General features: G+C 46.0%; 1 protein-coding gene across 3 annotated transcripts in view; it reads left to right on the top strand.

Moving 5' to 3' along the window:
* Positions 1-8,385, top strand: part of Unc79 (unc-79 homolog, NALCN channel complex subunit) — a 226,234-nt gene extending 217,849 nt beyond the window's left edge. For all 3 annotated transcript variants that reach the window (XM_023719685.1, XM_023719684.1, XM_023719683.1), the window contains 2 exons: positions 6,380-6,421; positions 8,185-8,385. In XM_023719685.1, coding sequence (XP_023575453.1) covers positions 6,380-6,421; positions 8,185-8,385 — 243 coding nt within the window. The remainder of the gene's footprint in view (positions 1-6,379; positions 6,422-8,184) is intronic.
* The last annotated feature ends 10,317 nt before the right edge of the window (positions 8,386-18,702 follow it).

Below are 18,702 nucleotides of genomic sequence, written 5' to 3'. Positions count from 1 at the left end.
TTTTTTTGGCTGGCCAGATAGCTCAGCGGATTAAAGTGCCTGCTTAGGCAGACACAGGGACCAGGCTTCAATCCCTGGTGCCCTGCCTCTGGGGCCCGCTGAGAAGGCGATTGAGACTGGGTGTGGTGGCACGTGCCTATAATCCCAGCACTTCGGAGGCTGAAAACAGGAGAATCACTACAAGTCCAATCTGTTGGTGAGACCCTGTAGACTCTGTACTGACTACATTAAAAAAATGTTTTATATAGCTCAGTAATACTCTACTGTATAAAAATATCATAATTTTTTAAATCCATTCCTCAGTTGACGAGCATGTGGGTTGTTTTACATAGATTTACTTATGACAAATTGTGCTGCTATAAACGGTGCACATATGTCACTGTGGTATGATGATTTCAGTTCGATTGGAAAAATATCTAGGAGGAGAATAGCTGGCTTGAATGGGACCTCCAACCCTAGCTTTTTGAGAAATCTCCACACTGATTTACATAATGTTTGTACCAGCCGGCACTCCCACTAACAGTGGAAAAGGGTTCCTTTTCCCCCACAACCCCTCCAGCATTTGTTATTGGTTGACTCCTTGATGATAGCCATTCTTTCTGGCTTAAGATGGTATCTCAGCATTGTTTTAATTTGCATCTCTTGAATGACCAGTGATGTTGAATATTTTTTCATATATTTATTTTCCATTTGTCTTCATTTGTGAAGTGTATATTCACCTCAGATGAATATGGTAAACATCGTGGTGTTTGGATTTTGGAGGCCTGACTTTTTAAAAATTCTTTATATGTTCTACATAGGAGTCCTTTGTCTGAAGGACAGTCTGCTATAATTTTTTCCCTTACTCTGTTGGTGATTCATTGTCATATTTTTTTTCTGTAAACAATCACTTCTTAAAGAAATTTTTAAAAAGCTTTATTTATACTTTCTATTATTGTCATGTCTATATTGCCATTTTCAGTGCACTGCATGTCTTTTTATAGATCTAAACATTATCTTTTATTATCTTTCTTTTTGCTGTTATCTTATATGTGTCACATCAATTCTTTATTTGGCTTCAATTTCACTTAATATTGAATTCTGGATTAACATTGCTTTGGATTTTCTTGTTTTCCAGTAATTTAATACTGTTCCTACACTATTTGTTTACATTAATTCCAAGAAGACATCTGTGTCACTCTTACCTTTTTTCATCTATATGTAATGTGTCTTTTTATTCTGACTGCTATGAAGATTGTTTTTCTACTATTGTTAGGCAATTTGATGGCAATATGTCTTGGTATAGTTTTCTTCATCCTTGTTCTTAAGTTTGCTGAGCTCTTGGCTCTGTAGATTTAGGGTTTTCATCAGATTTGGAAAATTGTCATCCATTGTTTCTTCAGATATTTAGTACCTCTCTTTAACATGCCCGGTCTTATCCATAAGAACTGTGTTATTGTCCTTGTTACTCATTGTGTTATCTGTGCCATTTTGGTTTTTATTTTCTCCTATTGATTGATTTTTCCTTGCGTTATGAGTTACCTTTTCCTGTTTCTTTGTATGCTTGATATTTTTTATTAAATTCTTGACATTGTAAATTTTATTTTCTCAGGTACTAATTTTCATACTCATTTATTTTGCATTCACATAAACATTCATTTTTATATTCATGAAACGTTCTCAAGTTGTATTCAGTGACATAATTAAATTATTTAAAATAATTTATCTTTTTGAGGCTTGCATTAAGTTTTTATATTAATTAGTCACTTTTCCCTTGCTAGGGCAAAATACCTGAAGTATTAAACTTAAAGAAGAAAGAGGTTATTTTATCTTACAGCTTCAGAGGATTTAGTCCGTGGTAGAAAGAAACGTCTCAAGGAAAAAACATTATGACAGAAGGGCATGGCAAAGGAATGCTCTTTCACCCATGGCAGTCAGGAAGTAGAAAAGATCGAGAGAGAGAGAGAGAGAGAGAGAGAGAGAGAGAGAGAGAGAGAGAGAGAGAGAGGCCAGCAATCAGAATATGCCCTTACAGGTCGCATCTCCAGTAACCCACCTCCTCCAGCCAGGCCCCACCTCCTGGCAGCACATTCAGCTGTGAACTGGTTAGCAGCCAACAAGATCCATTCACTTTCTAAAAGATCCACCTCTGAGCACAGGAATGTGGAGGATATATCAGACCTAAATCCTTACAACTTTGTTGGATAGGATTGGTGCATTGTTTTTAGGGCTAATAAGAGCTACTACATACCACTATCCTATGAGTATTCTCCTTACTTTTTTTATGTCTTTTTTTGGGAGGGGTGGCTCAGCCCACCCAGGGGGCAGGGCTGGCACAGCATGTGGTGCTGGGGATTGAATGGTGGTCCCTGTTAACTTGCCTAAGCTGCCTAAGCAGGTGCTTTAGACCGCTGAGCTATCTTACTGGCCCTCTCCTTACTTTCATTAATTACAATTTTTCTACTCTGATTAGTAAGAACACTAAGTCTTTTTGGCCAAATGTGACTGGTTTTCCTTCTAATCTATCTATCTACCTATCTCTCTCTCTCTCTCTCTCTCTCTCTCTCTCTCTCTCTCTCTTTCTCCCCTCTCTTTCTCCCCTCTCTCCCCCCCCTCCCTCTCTCCCTCCATTCCCTCCATTCCCTCCCTCCCTCCCTCCCTTCCTTCTTTCCTTCCCTCCTTCTCTTTTGCCTTCATTGTTGGGTAGTTTTGTTTTCTCTGTGCACTGGTCATTCTTCAGCAGAGGACCCAAGTGAACCCTCCGGGAACCTATGGCACACTCTCTGTGCAGCTCTCCTCTTGGCAGTCCTCTGTCCTTTGCACTCTAGTGTGGACCTCCCTGAGCCCTAGTGACATCTAAGCTCAGGAATTCTGCTGGGCTGAGCCTGGGGTTCTTCTCCCTGTAGAACTGCCCATATGCTCTCTCCAGGTAGTAAGCCTGGATTATTGTAAGGCTCACCTTGTTTCTTCACCCCAGTGACCCCTGTACTGGACTGTCCATTGCCCAATATTTAAAAAATATTATATAGTCTGGAGTTTTAGCTGTTGCTGGTGTTTGTACTCCATGTTGCCTGAAAGGGAATATTTCATCACTGATTTTAATTTTAAGAATAGGAATAAGCAGAAATGAAATGAATACAGTCCACCCAAACATGAACTTTTTCATTTATTTTGTATTATAAACCAAGATAAGAAGGAAAGTATCACTCTGATTTTTAGTGAAAAAAATACATTATTTAAAATGTGCTGTATTTTTCTACATATTGTTGCTAAAGAAACAAAAAAATCTGACACACATTATTATAACAATACAGAGCTGAAAGTAAATTATATCTAATTCTTACTGTCAGTTTTGTAAAAGCCACTAGCAAAAGGGAGCTGAAATGAATGTTATTCAGTAAGTCAAATTAGCATTCCTGAAACAAGATGATACTGAAATAGGGTCATACAATCCAACAGTAGTGATGAGCTTAAACCAGATGCCTTCATTTGTGTGATTTGTGAATCACAAACTCAAGGTCTTTTTCAAATGTATTTTATTTTATTTTTTTTTAATTTTATTTATTTATTTGTGTGTGTGTGTGTGTGTGTGTGTGGTCAGCTCAGCCCACCAGGGGGCGGGGCTGGCTGGCATGTGGTGCTGGGGGACTGAACCTCAGTTCTTGTGCTTTGCTAAGCTTGTTCTAAGTAGGTGCTTTAGACCACTGAGCCATCTCACCAGCCCTCAAATGTATTTTAGAATCATGTGATCACAAGTTATATCCATGCAGAAAAAACATAAACCACTCAGAAACAAAAACTACTATTCCCATTACCTTAGCTTATACAGTAAAGCCCCCGAGTTACTAAGGAGTTCTACTCTAGGAGAATATTCAAAAGTTGGATTCTTCTGTAAGTCTAAAAAAGTGAGTCTTATACTACCTTGACACAAATATACAATGTAAAGTACAAAGAACAACAAAAACAAAAATAATGTACACTACTGTACTACACAATAAGCACACAACAGCTACTTATTATTTTTATTATTATTTATTTTAATTTTTTTTTGGCAGAACTGGGGATTGAACTCAGGCAGGCCCTTGCACTTGCCAGGCAAGTGCTTATTCTACTGAGCTATCTCCCCGGCCCCAACAGCAGCTACTTCTAATGTTCCTAATGCTACAACTTTTGTGATTCCACAGTTTTTAAAATGAGAATGGGTGTGTCATTCTCTGATAATTAGAGTTTTGGTCCAGTGACACCTTCTGGTACACACTATGCTCCATATATAAACACAGTACTAATGTGAGAGACCGAGTGTTAGCTGACTGCAGTATGACCACTGTGCTTCCCGTGTTGAGGAGGAAACAGCAGTAGAAGTCAAATTAGCAAATTACATACCTCCAAGGAACGGTCAAGGTAAACAGCAGCCAAATTAGCCTTGGAAACAAAACATAAGGAGGAATACAGTTTATCACATCACTAAGTTTATTTTTAAGGAAACATTTGATGCATTCAGTGAGACCAGCAGCTTGTGTCTGACTATGAACTCTGTCATTTTTTTCCTCTCTCCATTACATCGAGGTCTCCTCCTGGTTCTGTGGCTTGTTTCATTCACCAGTGGCCTCCAGTTTGCCTCAGTCTTTTTGACTTTCTCTTTTTTGGAATAACACATTCACCCTCAGACCATAACAGGTTGCTCCCACAGGCAGAAACCCTCTCCATGCCCAGAAATTATTCCTGTTCTTAAGTCATCCCTGCTTCTCTTTTCCATGTCCTTCCTCACCCCCAAAGGCTTTCTAGGTCACAGTCTGCTCATGATGAATTAAATGTCCCTCTTTAGAAGTTACATTGAATTTAGAATAACCTCCAGTTTCCTTAACAGGGGACAGGGTCTCTGTTAGTTCATGATGTGTGGCCTGGGCTCTGAGCTATTTTTTAATGACTCTCCTAAGCAGCCTTACCCTGTGGCATCATATGGCACCCATGCCCTTCTTCCTGCATAATGCCACCTCATATTTGCTCTTTGCTCTCTGGAGTACTTTGTAAGGCCCACTGCTGGGACACTGTCATAAGTATCTTAGGCTGGTATTTATTCTTCTAAGTCTAGGAGGGCACGTGGCTGACATGAAGGCATGAGCGGGGCTGGTTCCTTCTGAAGGCTATAAGGGGGAATCTGTTCCCTCCCTCTCTCCCAGATGCTGGTGAACCTTGGGCATTTCATGGCTTGTATATCTCTGCCTTCATTTCCACATGGTATCCTTGCATGTGTGCATTTGCATGTGCCTCTGTCCACTTTCCCCTTTTTATAAGGACCCCATCTGTGTTGGATTAGGAACTTCCCTCTTTCAGTATGACCCCATCTTCATTAACTGCTCCTTCAGCATTCTTGTTGCCCAGTAAAGTCTAATTGGAGGCATTTCAGATTAGCATACAATGTAGGTGGTGCATAGGCACCATTCAGTCCATCACAACTCTTTCTCTCTGTGGAAGTGGAAAGTTGGAAAGAACAATGAGGGAGATGATATGACGCATATCAGCATATCAAAGGTCTGAAGAATCCAAATGAAGAAACTAGCATTTCCAAACATATTGGACCATAGTCCCCATTCAAATCTCACAATTTAAACTGGATATAAACCAGATCTCTATGAAACAAACAGGGATGTTATGTTCTGTCCCTGACTTGTGGATTTATAAGGCCATGGATATTTAATTGTGTTTTAAAAGACTGAAATGCAACCAAGAAACCGAAGCAGAGAGGAGGGAACTGCTAATGGAGCTATGCAAGTGGAGACTCCCCTGGCTCTTGAGGAAGGGTCACTTACGTGGGTCTACAAAGAGATTAGTCATTCTGTGGGGACCTGCTGCTTATAGGGTATGGACACCCAGGCTCTGCAGATGCCTGGCTCTATCTTTTTGGATTTGTGCTTCCAAAAACACAGCCAGGCAGCCCCCTGTGTTGTCTTTCTCTGTCACTGAAGCATTTTAACTGCTGACCAGTAATAGCCTCTTATTGACTATGGGCAAATGTAGTGGCCGTTCCTTTCAGGCTCAGTTCTAAGATCCTGTGGAGGAAATTCTATTTTAATAAAGTGAGAATTTAATTAAATAAATACACATTTAATTTCCTATGCTTAATAGCTTTCAAGACACAATCAGTCATTTACTCTAAAGTATTTCAGGCACTCATAGGGAGCTTATTAACCTCCAAATGCCACCATCTCAGCAGGGTTTGGCCTGAGAAAGACACTTTGCTGATAACAGTTAGCTCCACCACAGGGATCCACATCCTTACATGGTGTTAAAGGGATTCAGTGGGGCCTATGTTCCCAGTGAGGCCTGTGTTCCCTTGCAGTAATAGAAAGTGGGGGAGGAGAAGACAATAATAACGAGGCTTCTGTCTTTCTCCATACAGCTAATACCTATGTGGTTGCCAATGATTCAGTCCAATATCAAGGTAAGTCACCCTGGGGCTTCTTGGAAGCTCTGTTTCCTTCAGAGAACAGCAGACCATTCTGAGAGACTGTTGGTGCTTGGTTTACTGTGCAGAAGGATGAATTCAACCTGGCTTTGGGGTAGAGGGTTAATAATGCAGGGACTCTGGTGACCAAATAAAAGGTCCCTAAGAAGGTGACAGATAAGCCTCTGTTCTGTGCTTACTGTTGGTGGAGGTGCAGATGGAAAGGGTATACCTGGGTCTGAGGAAGACTCAGTCTACTGATTAGAATCTAGCCTCCACTGCTATCTATCTTGGTTTTGGAGGATTCTCCAGGAATTTGGTCCCAAGCATATCCAGTGATGTTTCCTGACCACTAAGATTGATTTTCTGTGATGAAAATTCTATGAAAAAAGGATTATTTATTTATTTATTTATTGCCAGCTCAGCCCACCCTGAGGGTGGGGCTGGCATGGCATGCAGTGCCGGGGATCAAACCATGGTCCCTGAGCCTGCCTAAGCTTGCCTAAGCAGATGCTTTAGACCGCTGAGCTATCTTGCCAGCCCAAAAGGATAAATATTAAATGAGTGTCAGAATTGAGCTAGCAGGCACCTACTCCTTTAATTCATGCATAAGAAATTTCAAAAGGAAGAAGAATTTGGGCAGAGTCCCAGAACTGGAAGGGAAGGCCCTGACCAAAGGTATTTCCACGTGAAGTGACATTTGTCACCAGGGCCAGACGTGCTCCATGGTAAGCAAGCATAGCTACTGGGGCTCCATCCAAGTCCTTCTGCCTGAGGCACCAGGCGTGCAGGGGAAGGAGAAGCCAGAGACTTGCTGGATTCCTAGTGGTGGGGGAGGGCTGCTAGTGGAAGGGCAGGGTGTGGACTGATAAAAGCCAGAGCCTGAGAGAGCAGGGCAGCTGTGAATGTTGGGCAGCTTCTGTGTCCTAATTACATCCTTAGGTCTGTTTGTGGAAACTGGTGGGATAGGGGCCCACATTGCTCATCTCAGTGCTAGTTTTCACCTTTCACCATGAAAGTGAGTTCCCCCTGCTCCCACCCGAAAACATTCCAAATTGCTTGCCCCACCGTCTCTGCTTTATGGCAGCCCATAGCAATTTTACATGGTAGAATGCAAAGAAGAGCCGACAGAACTGATGACAAACTAAGGGAAAGAAGACTTTCAGCCTAGCTTACTCATGTCACTTGACATGAGAATAGGGAGATTATAGTAATATTAAATGTAGCAGGCACCCACTACATCCATGTTCTTTTCTAAGCACACTATTAACTCATTTGTGTTTATAGAACCCCTGAAGAAGTGTAAGCATCTCTGCACTACCCAGAGGAAACTCTAACACAGGGCAGTCAACCTCATTTCCAAATTGTGTGTTGAAAAGCCAGGATTTGAATTTGGGGAGTCTGACAGCCGAGTGAGGGCACTTCTCCACTGTACCAGGCCCATGTGCTGAGTTGCTGCTGGGCACCAGTGTGTGTGTCAGTCAAGAACCTGGCCGGTTGGCTGTACACTCCCATAGCAATGAGTCCTAAAGGCGAGTCTGTCATTATTTAGATGGGGTTGGGCCAGGGTGACCCCTAGAAACACAGGATAAGCCCACATTCCCTAGCCTGAGCACTGCCAGACCTAAATGTTTGCAGGACATACAGCCTTTTAACCAGGCCAAGTGCTGTTTTCAAATGCAGCCTCCTTGACATCCCCTAGGCTGACCTGAGGTCTAGGAGGAAGTCACTAAACCAAACCATCTGCCCTTTCTTAACAGCACTTATCTGCAGGCCTCCAGCTGCGCCTCCAGGCCATTCAGAACAACGTGAACCACCACAGCCTAAGGACGCTGCCCAGCTCGGGCCAGAGCAGTGCTGGCCTGGCAGCCCTCCGCAAGTGGCTGCAGTGCACCCAGTTCAAAATGGCCCAGGTGGAAATCCAGTCCTCAGAAGCAGCCTCTCAATTTTATCCTCTATGAGTGGACTCCTCGGCGCTCAATGTCAACACTCTGGTTTAGCAATAATGGGTTTAAAAACAAAACAATTTGATCCAAGCAAGTTGGGGAACATATTGGTACTGAACATTCTCTTTCTAGTTTAGTAAAAGATGTGCAAAGGCCGGAGAGGGCCACAAATGAAGCTTTCTTGCTACACATATTTCTGATGACTCCTTGGGCTATCTGATTAAGTGTTTCCTTACATTATTTTTTAAAAACCAAATCATTTTTCTTTAACTAACTTCTATTTTTTTTAAGAAAAAAAAATAGACTGGTGGGTACTCACAGAAAAGTTGTATAAGTCCCCCTGTTGCTATTTTTGATGATAGAGAATAAATAGGGTTTTTGAAACCTTTGTAGTGTTTTTTCTTAAAATCCACTCTTGGCAATGCAATAAAAACCCGTCACCTAAGCCAGTGACGCCTGAGTGAAGCTTCTTGTCATTCTCCTGGGAAAAGTGACGGCTTGCGAGGAGCGTTACGAAGTGCACTTAGAAATCAGGTGGCTAGACTGTGCCGATTGTTCTCCTTGTTTTATAATGCCATTTTTCAAATCTGTCCAGTAAGTTTTATTACTTTTAAGACTAGTTTTTTAGCTCATTAGTTCTAGGCTGTACTTTCTTGTAAGCTTTATGATAACCACTTTAGTTTTATGAATAATAAATTTTATTCTTTTGTTAATATTTATGTACAATTCAGTTTATAACTATAGGTTGCATACTGGACTGGATGGGTCCCTGCACTGGCACCAAGCATGACACCTGGAGTTACATTTCATGAAGCAGAATTTTAACAGTGTCAGAGCACCAAGACTTATCCATGCTGATACCTAGAGTTCAACTGTACATTCCAAATGACATATCTCTTTATCCCTGTGATGCACTGACTAACAGAAGGCTTACTACACATTTAAGCTATATATTGACATGCTATTAAATACATTTTTTATTATCTTCCTAAGCCTGGGGTTTTTAAAAATCAGCTTATAGAGGTAGAGGTTAGCTCTTGAAAGCCATTTCTTCCGAAATGTTACAACTTCTAACTCCCTTTAAACTGCAGTTAGTAAAAGGAAAAGGCTTTCTTTTGGGTCCTTTCCTGAGGGAAATACAAGATTTATTGAGGTCCATTCTCTCAGAAGGACTTTGAGGTCATGAGACCATTCTTTTTTTGTTGTTGTTCTGTGTTGCTTATGAAGAACCATCCCTTTTCTTCCAGAAAGTTTAATAGATTCATGTTTCTCAGGGGAAAGAAGTCCTAGATTTTTAAGTGTCCCACAGGAATTCTAGTAAGACAGGGTGGAAGATCTTTACTCTTCTGAAAACATCAGGCCCTGTTTTAAGAGTACAGAAATGATCTTTCTTTGTGTTTTAGCAGTGCACTCTTCTGAAAGGCCTTCCTTCAGCCAGAACTGTCCTCTGCCCTGGTCATGTTTTTTGGCTGAGCTTCTGTGAACATTTTGTCTTGTATTACACTGAGTGGAACCTATATTTACCTCATTAGAAAATAGCAATGGCTTTGAGGATTGCAGCCCCAACATTTGGAATGTAGTATGTGTTAATTAATATCTATTGGATTGAAAGCATTCAATGGAGGGACAGATTTTTCTTGGGTTATGCAGTGGATCAGCAAGGATTGAATTGCGACATTGTCTTGAGTGCCAGAATTCCTAGAGGGGAGCTCAGAAGCAGGCCGGAGGAAGGAGGCCCTGGCTGCTTTCCCTGGCAGAGGCCTTACTGACTTCTCCATCTGGGTTTAACCACAGACCTGGTGCTTGGCTAGTCCTGTACTTGTACTGGCCCAGGCAGCCTGGGTCTTACTGGCCCCATCCTCCCATTAGACAAGATCCCAACTTATCCCCAGCTTCTTCTCCAACCCCATCTTCTTTGCCCAGTTCTTTGAACTTCTGCCTCAACTTCCCTTTGTAGTTGCATCTTCCTTGAAGGCTGGTGGTGAGCACTTAATGCAGATCTTTTGTTGGAGCCCTTGTTTACTGATTTCTGTCATCTAGACCTATTACCTTTACCCTAGTCCCCACTAGGGTTCTTAGTCACACTCAGGCATATCTGTCTCCTTGTCCTTGAGATGTGTAACATTTTTCTGTAAGCCTGATGTCAGTGCTGTCCCCACTGCATGTGGCCACTTTACTGATAGAAAGTGTCCCCAGCCCGCATTTGCTACAGATTCCTGGTGTCCTCATCTTCTGTTGTTACCTTACGTCAGCTCTCCAGCAAGTTGGGCTCAGCCACTTAGAAAATAGAAACTAGGAAGAGAGGAGGCTTAATAGAGTTAACAGGACTGCCCTGGGCAGGCAGGAGGCATTGCCTTTCACCTAGGTCAAGGACCAGAAACTATGTTTCTATGATACAAGTGCATTCTACTACCTGTTTCTATAAAGCTTTACTGGAATCAGCCACATCCACATTGTATATACTGTCTGTGGCTGCTTTTATGCGGCAGGGCAGAGTTGGAGAGCTGCAACTGAGATTGTGATTCAGAAAGCCTGAAATATTTATCATCTTTACAGAAAGTATGCTGCCCTTCAGCTGAGGTGAAGGTCACCTAGGGGCACTGAGCTACAGCCCTTACACAGATATACACACACATGCACACGCGTGCACACACACACACACACACACACACGTCCATGGTCTGGGAATTTCATTAGTGTTTCCTCATCTGTAAAATGGGGACAACAGCACTTTCTACCTCATAGGGTTGTTGAAAGACTGCCAAAAAAAAAAAGAAACATGCAAAAAAGGGGAGGCAGGGCTGGTAATGGTACACATTCTATTATGTTTTTATCTTCATGTTAAAGCTTAGAGAGAGAAAGCCACTTGCCCAAGGTCACATAGCTTGTAAGGGGCAGAACCAGAACTGGACTCCAGGCTGTCTGACCTCCAATGACTGTGCTCCCAGACACTGCTCATAGTACCTCCTGTTACCCTACACACAGCCCCAGGAGACAGCTGTGAAAGCAAGACAGAGGGAGGGGAGATCCCAACCTGGCCCAGGTATGGCCCACATCAATTATTGACTTGGGGAAAGGTCAAGGCGTTGATGCAGTTTCACACCCCTCATGATATCCAAAAAGTTCAGCGTGTGAACAGAATATTCTGAAATTTTCTGGAGTGGAGTGGCCCAAATCTCCAAGTGCATAGGTTCCAGTCCAGTAACTTTTCATAATGGGCATGCCTCTTACTAGTTGGGTGACCTTGGACAAGTTGTTAAACCTCTCTGGATCACTGTTTTTCCTTATCTGTAAAATGGAGCTACCTACCCATCTCTCTGGGGATGACAGAGGGCTCGCTCAGGCAGAGGACTCTGTTGACCTGGGAGAGCATACTGGGATCCATGGACTTCTGGGAAGACTGGTGCTACTTATGAAGGCCACACAAGGGGACAGCTCACAGCTGCAGGCTTTTTTGGTTTTTCTTTCAACCAGTGCTTCAGAATCAAGACCTACCAAACCTATGGCAGCCAAAACACAATCATTAGCTGAGAATCTCCAGTGTCCTTGTGTGTCATCTCTTTGCAAGTGTGCCATTCTGCCAGTCACCAGATGTTTCTAGCAAATCTCTTCTCTAGGAGTTTCATTCAGTGAGGCCACATGGATGCAGCAACTTCACCTTCATTTCCAAGTGACAGCAGTTCAAGCAAGATTGGACTGGATCAGAGATAATGAGTCATCGCCAAGGCTGTCCCATGAGCTGGGATGTGGGACTAACTGGACGCTGATATCATTTATTATACCTCTTTAATCATGTTAATTTGCAAATGTGTATTTTGGATAAACTGAGTATTTTGACAAATTAAGAAGAACAGAGTAGTGGAACTCAGTGGAGTTTTATGAACCCTTGGGGAGGTGGCTGAGGTATGCTTAGTAAGAAGCTAGCCAGTCCCTTCAGTGCTAGCAGCAAGAGATGAGCTTTTTAAGGGAATTTAAGAGAAACAGCAGCAGCCACTGTATACTGAGCGTCTGCTCTTTGCATATATTAGCTTCACTTATTAGCCCTTCCCCAATGTGAGACAGATGTTTTTATCTTCCCAGTTTTGCAGATGGGTCAGCAGAGGCCCAGAGGTTAAGTGCCTTATCCGAGGTCATGCAGCTGGCCATAGTGGCACTAGGAGTGGGAGACCCCTGGACTCCAAACCAGAGCCTCCCCACTCAATACATGTTCTTTTCTCTTTCCTCTTGTTGGTTCCTGGCTCTTTTGTCTAAAGTGTGCTGGGAACATGGGGTAGAGAAATCTGAGGGCTTTTCTGAGGCAGCTCAATTGTATTGGCAACTCTGTTTATTGATTATCTGTCATCAGTTATGATTAAACCAGAGTTACTTCACCTGCAAAGGTGTTCTCCCCTCTACTGTGGGAATGAATTCATTTATATGAAAAAAAATGGTCACGTTTAGTTTCTCCCTTTAATAGTTTTATGTGAAAGAATAAACTTGTATGAATTGAAGATTGTGATGATGAACTCTATTGGATTTGGGATCTATTAAGAGTTCACTCAGCCCTGAAGAGATTTGCTCTCCTGTATGATCATGTTTATGAGGGTTTACCACATGTCATATATTTTCACTATGTAATGTCATTCAAGCTTCATGATAGTGTAAGGTAGGTATTCCTATTATCAACCCTATATTACAGATGAAACTGAGGCACATAGAAATGAAATATCTACAAGATTCATTCAGTCAGAGATAGAGTAAAATTGGAATGTGAATACGTCTTGGAATGTGAATGTGAGTACGTCTCCAAAGTCCAAGTTCTACCTATATAAACTGGCAGTTATGTGCTTGGTAAAATCTTTTGCCACTCATCTGGCCAGCAAAGTAACTTAGAATCACTTAAATCAGATCACTACTGGCAGCCTCCTGGCTACAGTACATTTTGGTTGGTGAGTCTGAATTTATAGTTTTTCTTTTGATTGTGATACCCACTGTAGAGCACATGGTCCTAGTTTGATTTAGTTCTTGCCAGTGGCCTGGCCTGCAGAGCAGAAGCAGCAGCCTCAGAGCATCTAAGCAGAATTCCTGTGGTGCCTGGGCCAGTTGACAGGCCTGGGACTGTCCCTCGTGCTGCTGCTGGCCCCATGGATGGTGAGTCTGCTACATGGTACAGACTGACCTCCTATTTCTGGGCTCAAGAAGGATTGGACTTACTTAGGGTTGCTTGGAGCCATCTCAGCCCCACAGGGACCCTCTTGTCCCTGGCATCACTCCTGCGCCCAGCCTGCCATTGGCTCTACCTCTGCACATGGTGACTGTCAGCCCACCACCATCCTGGGTAGTTGCACTCAGGAAAGCTGAGGTCAGGTGGGTTGCCAGGGTGATCCCCTGTAATGCCAGTCATGCCCAATATACCACCCAGGATACTGGTGGGCACCAGGATTTGGTTGTTTTGGGAAGAATGAGCTGTTTTTTAACCATGCAGCCCAGACACGGTCCTGTAGGGGAGAAGAGAAAGCCTCCTGGGGCTGCCTGCCAGACACCCCGATTTCTTCTTCCTGAGCTGCCTACTTGGAAAAGAATCAGCAAGTAATCAAGCATGCAGGATAGAAGCGCATTCCAGGTGAGGACAGCCACACTGCTAATGGAGGACTGTGAGTGTGGTGGGGCTAGGGAGACAGCAGGGTGTGGGCAACTTGCATAGTACAGGGGGCACTGGGACAGGCTTTGCAGCCAGGCCTCCAGGGGAGTTCTGGACTTGCCTGTAGCTCTGCTCATGGGCAAATTTCTTAATCTCACTGAGTAGCAGTTCCACCCACTGCAATGAGGCGACATTTCCTGTCCTATAAAGAGTTCAGGAAGGAATGCCTGATGGGGATTTAGCACCAGTCAGAATGGGGTGGGCCTCCTGGGAGCCCCACCTGCCCTCTGCACCTGGCTTTGCTGTGAGCACCTGGCATCCGAGCAGCCATTTAGCTTAAAATGCAGTGCCATGCAGCAGCTGGTGTTTTGCTAAAATGAAGTCACAGCTTACTGTGGGCATGTGGCTCTCACTCCTTGCAGGGTGGTGTTCCCATGCTGCTGTGCTCGTGTGGTGCCCCCGCTTCTGAGCCTGAATGAGTAACTGGGAAACCTCCTCCATATGTTGCATTCTGTCGGCACTTGGACTTCAAGTGTGAGCACATTGTTGTGTCTGTGACGGGGTCATATTCTGAAAATAATAAATGGTATGCTTTTTATTCTCCAGGAAATCACGTGTCCCAGTCTGGGCTGTGGGCTGTGCCAGGCAGGAGGAGGCTAGGAAAGTGCTGACCAAAACAGGTCACACAGGATGAGGAAGCAGAGAGCCCACTTCTTCTGGACGCTCGTGAATTGTTGGCAAAAGAAAAAGGGAGAAGCGTAGAGTAGGGCTGGGAGACAGGGCAGCATGTCTGAGCCTTCCCTCTTGAGGACATCACACAAGTGCCCAGGTGGAAATACACTGGGGAGCCCTGGGCGATGGTGTCACACAAACCTCCAAAAGTGTCCTCAGCCTTTTGCAGAGCTTGGAAGACCCCAGGGATCTGCTGCTAAAAGAACACGAAATTAGGCAGAGGCCACAGTCAAGAGGACAAGACTGTCACAGCTAGACATTTGCAGGGGGAGCAGTGGGGCTTAGCCAGTGACATCAGAAGGTCAGAAAGGCACAGGCATAGCCCACAGCCACCTGTCCAAGAAGCAGCCCATGCCAGATCTTCTGCCACATAGACCTGAGAGGACCCCAAAGACACTGTGTGGCTGAGACCAGCTCCCTGTGCCAGACACAACAGATATACATAGGTGCTTCCTAGAGGGCAGCAGGTCCAGAGAAGACACCGGAAGACAGAGCATCTGTCCACAGGAACCTGAATCAGCCGAAGGACACCAGTGAAGTGAGAAGGGTAAAAATGCTGTCACCCCGGAAAGTTCAGTTTCTCCATTTTCCCCAGCCCCTACCCAGGGCACACCCAAGGAGGTGGGCACTCCAACAGCTATATGAAATAAAATTTTATATTCCTTATTGTAGTACATTTGTAGCCCACAATTAATTCAACAAATATTTCCAGGTGTGTTTGGAGATTTGGCGATGAACTTGACTAAGAGTTGGAGAAGGCCTCTGTTCCCGCTCACCTTATATTCTAACAGGGAGAGAAAGGCAGCACGCACTCACACAGACCAGCAATTACACTCAGTGGTGAGAAGTGCTGTGCTGAGCACAAACCAAGGCGACAGGATAGAGATGACAGGATTGGTCACAGACGGCCACAAGGTGCTGATGGGGGGAAGGAGCCAGCTGCGGCTGGTCTCTGTCTCCATCTACAGATAAGGAAACCGAGGATCCAAGAGGGGAAGAGCCTTGCCAGAGTCACATGCTGTATGATCTGTGTTAGATCTGGGAATCCCTGATGCAGCTCCCAGGGCGCAGGAAGCACCCGGATCTCTTGTGCTTGGTCTGCTTCCAGAAGTTTGGGAGGGTAACTGGGCGGAGATGTGGCTGCAGTAGGCACTTGACTTTGAGGGCCTTCCTGAGCTGGAAGGCTTGGGAACATGTAGCCACCCAGAGCTAGGAGTTCTGCCACTCACAGCTTCTCTACCCTCAGTAATCCCTGAACATCTTCATGCTTAGGTCCACTCTATAAAATAGGGATATCCTCTTACCTCCTAGGCTCTGAAAAGGAGTCAAAAAGTGAGGAAAGCTGGCCCAAAGGTCCCTTCGTCTCCACATTACTGTCACCCTCTCTGCACACGATACAGATGTGTTGCCAGCCTCAACCTGCTGTTTCCCTGTGCATTTCTAGGACATTGCCTGGGTCCCCAGTGCATGCCTAGGGTGGAGGTGGGTGGAGGGTCTCAGGAGCCAACCGCAGAAGGTAATGGGACAGAAACTGCAACAGGAGAGGGCACAGAAGGGTGCACTACCAAGTGGGCTGTCGGTGCTGCTTGGGGAAGACGGTGTCACTCAGTTGTGCACATGCAGGTTTGTGTTCTGCATGCTCAGAGAAGGGAAGAGGCAGCCCCCCAGGGGCCTGACAGCACATGAGAGGTGGCCACGCAGAGACTGGAGGCAGAGGCGGCAAGCTGGCTGGGCAGCAGGGGCTGGAGCCCAGCAAGGGAAGGGGCTGGGGAGGATGGTAGGGTCCTGGGAAGCCAAGAATGGGCCCCAAGCAGCCAGTGGGTGGGCTGGAGGGAGGTCAGGTGGACCAGAGCTGTGGAGTGGAGCTGGTGAAAACCTGGGGCTGAGGGACTGGAAGTGGGCAGGTGGTGAGATTGGAGAGTGCACCGGAGACCGAGGCAGGGCCTACCAAACCAGAGAAGCCAGGAGCTCTGATGGCTCCACATGGGACCTTGGTGGGGGGAATTAAGCGCTGCACCCAGTGTGACACCTGGCAGGCAGCAGGTGTTCGTATTTAGGAACAGACTGAATGAACAAATGATAGAGACCTGAAGCCGGGAGCCCAGGGACATCAGTTCAGGTGAGCTCGGGGAGAGGGAGAAGATGGGGCTCGAGGTTGGTCACTACCAGCAGGGTGGACAGAGGAAGGCCTGGCAGCCTGGTACCTACCAGATAGAGGTGCCTGGAGCCCGAGGTGCTGTTGGTGCACACATGGAGACAGGGCACCTGCCACATGTAGTAGCGTTCCTCGGATTCTTTCTGAGAGCTGAGTGGCAGAGGTAGGGGTGCAGGAAGGCACTCAGTGCTGAGGACAGTGTGTGGGAGTGGTGGAGATGGACACAGGTGGTTCCATGGTGGGGGTCACTAGCTGGCTGGTGTGGATGTGCCAAGGCGAGCTGCCCTTACCTGGGACTCAGGGCCTGGGCTCTCGCAGGGCCAGACAGGACAGGGGTGGGCAGGACAGGACCACCTCCTGTGCCGCAGCACAACCCAGAGGGGCGTAGGCACAGCATCTGGGACTGAAGGAAGAAGAGCAACACTGCCAGTGCCGCCAGTGAGGGCCAGGCAGGATTCCACCAGGGCTCTGGGTGCCAGGCAGGATGCCCTGTGTGTCCTGCTGCCTCTCACATCTTGTCAGTGGCCACAGGACCACAGAGCAGGACATGGGGCTGTCAGACAGTGGAGCAGTGTGCTGTTGGTCGCCTGGAACTAAAACAAGTGGCCAAAGGCCCAGAGAGAGGTAGAAGAAAAAAGTGTCACGTAGGGGAGGTCTGGTGCTGTGTCTGTGATAGCTCCAGGTGTGTAGGGGGGGACGCCCTGCAGCCCTTCCACGTGGGCAGCTCACAGAGTCCTCGGGAGTGGGAGGGACACTACTGAGAGAAAGCCTCAGGGCTGGGGAAGGAATATCCACGCATCCCCTCACCACGCTGATGCGTGGGGTGCAGGCCCCCGGCCAGAGCCTGCCTTGAACTGATCCTCCCCACCTCTGCCAAGTGATGAGACATGGGACACTTTAGGGACACTGGGGCCCCACTCTGGGCAGGACCCTCATATTCAGCTGTTACAGAGCCCATTCAGAGGCTGTGGGGGAACCTGGGTAGGGTTTGTGGGGTCAGTAGTACCCCCTTTGGGGAGGCAGTCTGGCTTAGTGACCAGAAGCCATTGCTGCGCCCAGCCCCGTTCCTGTTTGCTAGTCTCTGCCTGACCTTGACCACAGCAGCCAGCTCTCCAATCTATTCCTTGGCCCTGAAGATGGGGGTCCCAACGCTGTGACACATCTGTTCTCTCTCCCTGCCTACAGCCCTCCCAGCCCACTTAAAAGGACCTGCTTCCCCTAGGAGTGTTGGGAGCACTGGGAAGTGCAGTTGCCCTGGTGAGGCTGGCCTGGTAGTACAGAATGCGCTCCCACAGTGGCTCCTGCTCCACTCCCTCTGGGGTGCCTGCGAGCCCTGTGTTCTTGGAGTCTTCTGCCTCAGTGTGCAAGGGAGGCCATGACGCTGATAAGGGGACTTGCAGACAGAGATGGACAGAGGAGAAGACTGACACAGGCCACCTCCATTTGCGCCACCAGGGTGGCCCGCTGATTTCTGCTCCATGGATTCCCATGAGTATCTGTCACTGGCTTCTGTCAATTGCCTGGGACTTTGCCTTTTTTAGCATCTTGGGTTCGTGAGGACCTCTCGGGCCCAGGCACTCTAGGAAGTTGGTCAGCCTATTCTGTTTTGTCCAGGATCAAGGTGATATTTGAGAGGAGGGATGAGGGACCAGACTGATCTTAGAAATCTCCATAAATACCAACCTTGGGTGACAGAGTGAGAATGCACGTTAGGTCCCCAGCCCTCCCCAGGCAGGACCTTCACGCAATATGCTTTGCCCTCCCACCTCTCCTCTCCCTGCCACTCTGCGCCTACCACACATGACAATGGACAGCAGCCTTTTAA

The sequence above is a fragment of the Octodon degus genome, unplaced genomic scaffold (genome assembly GCF_000260255.1).
Source record: "Octodon degus isolate 3935 unplaced genomic scaffold, OctDeg1.0 scaffold00070, whole genome shotgun sequence".
NCBI lineage: Eukaryota > Metazoa > Chordata > Mammalia > Rodentia > Octodontidae > Octodon > Octodon degus.
This window is presented reverse-complemented; position numbering and strand designations above follow the sequence as displayed.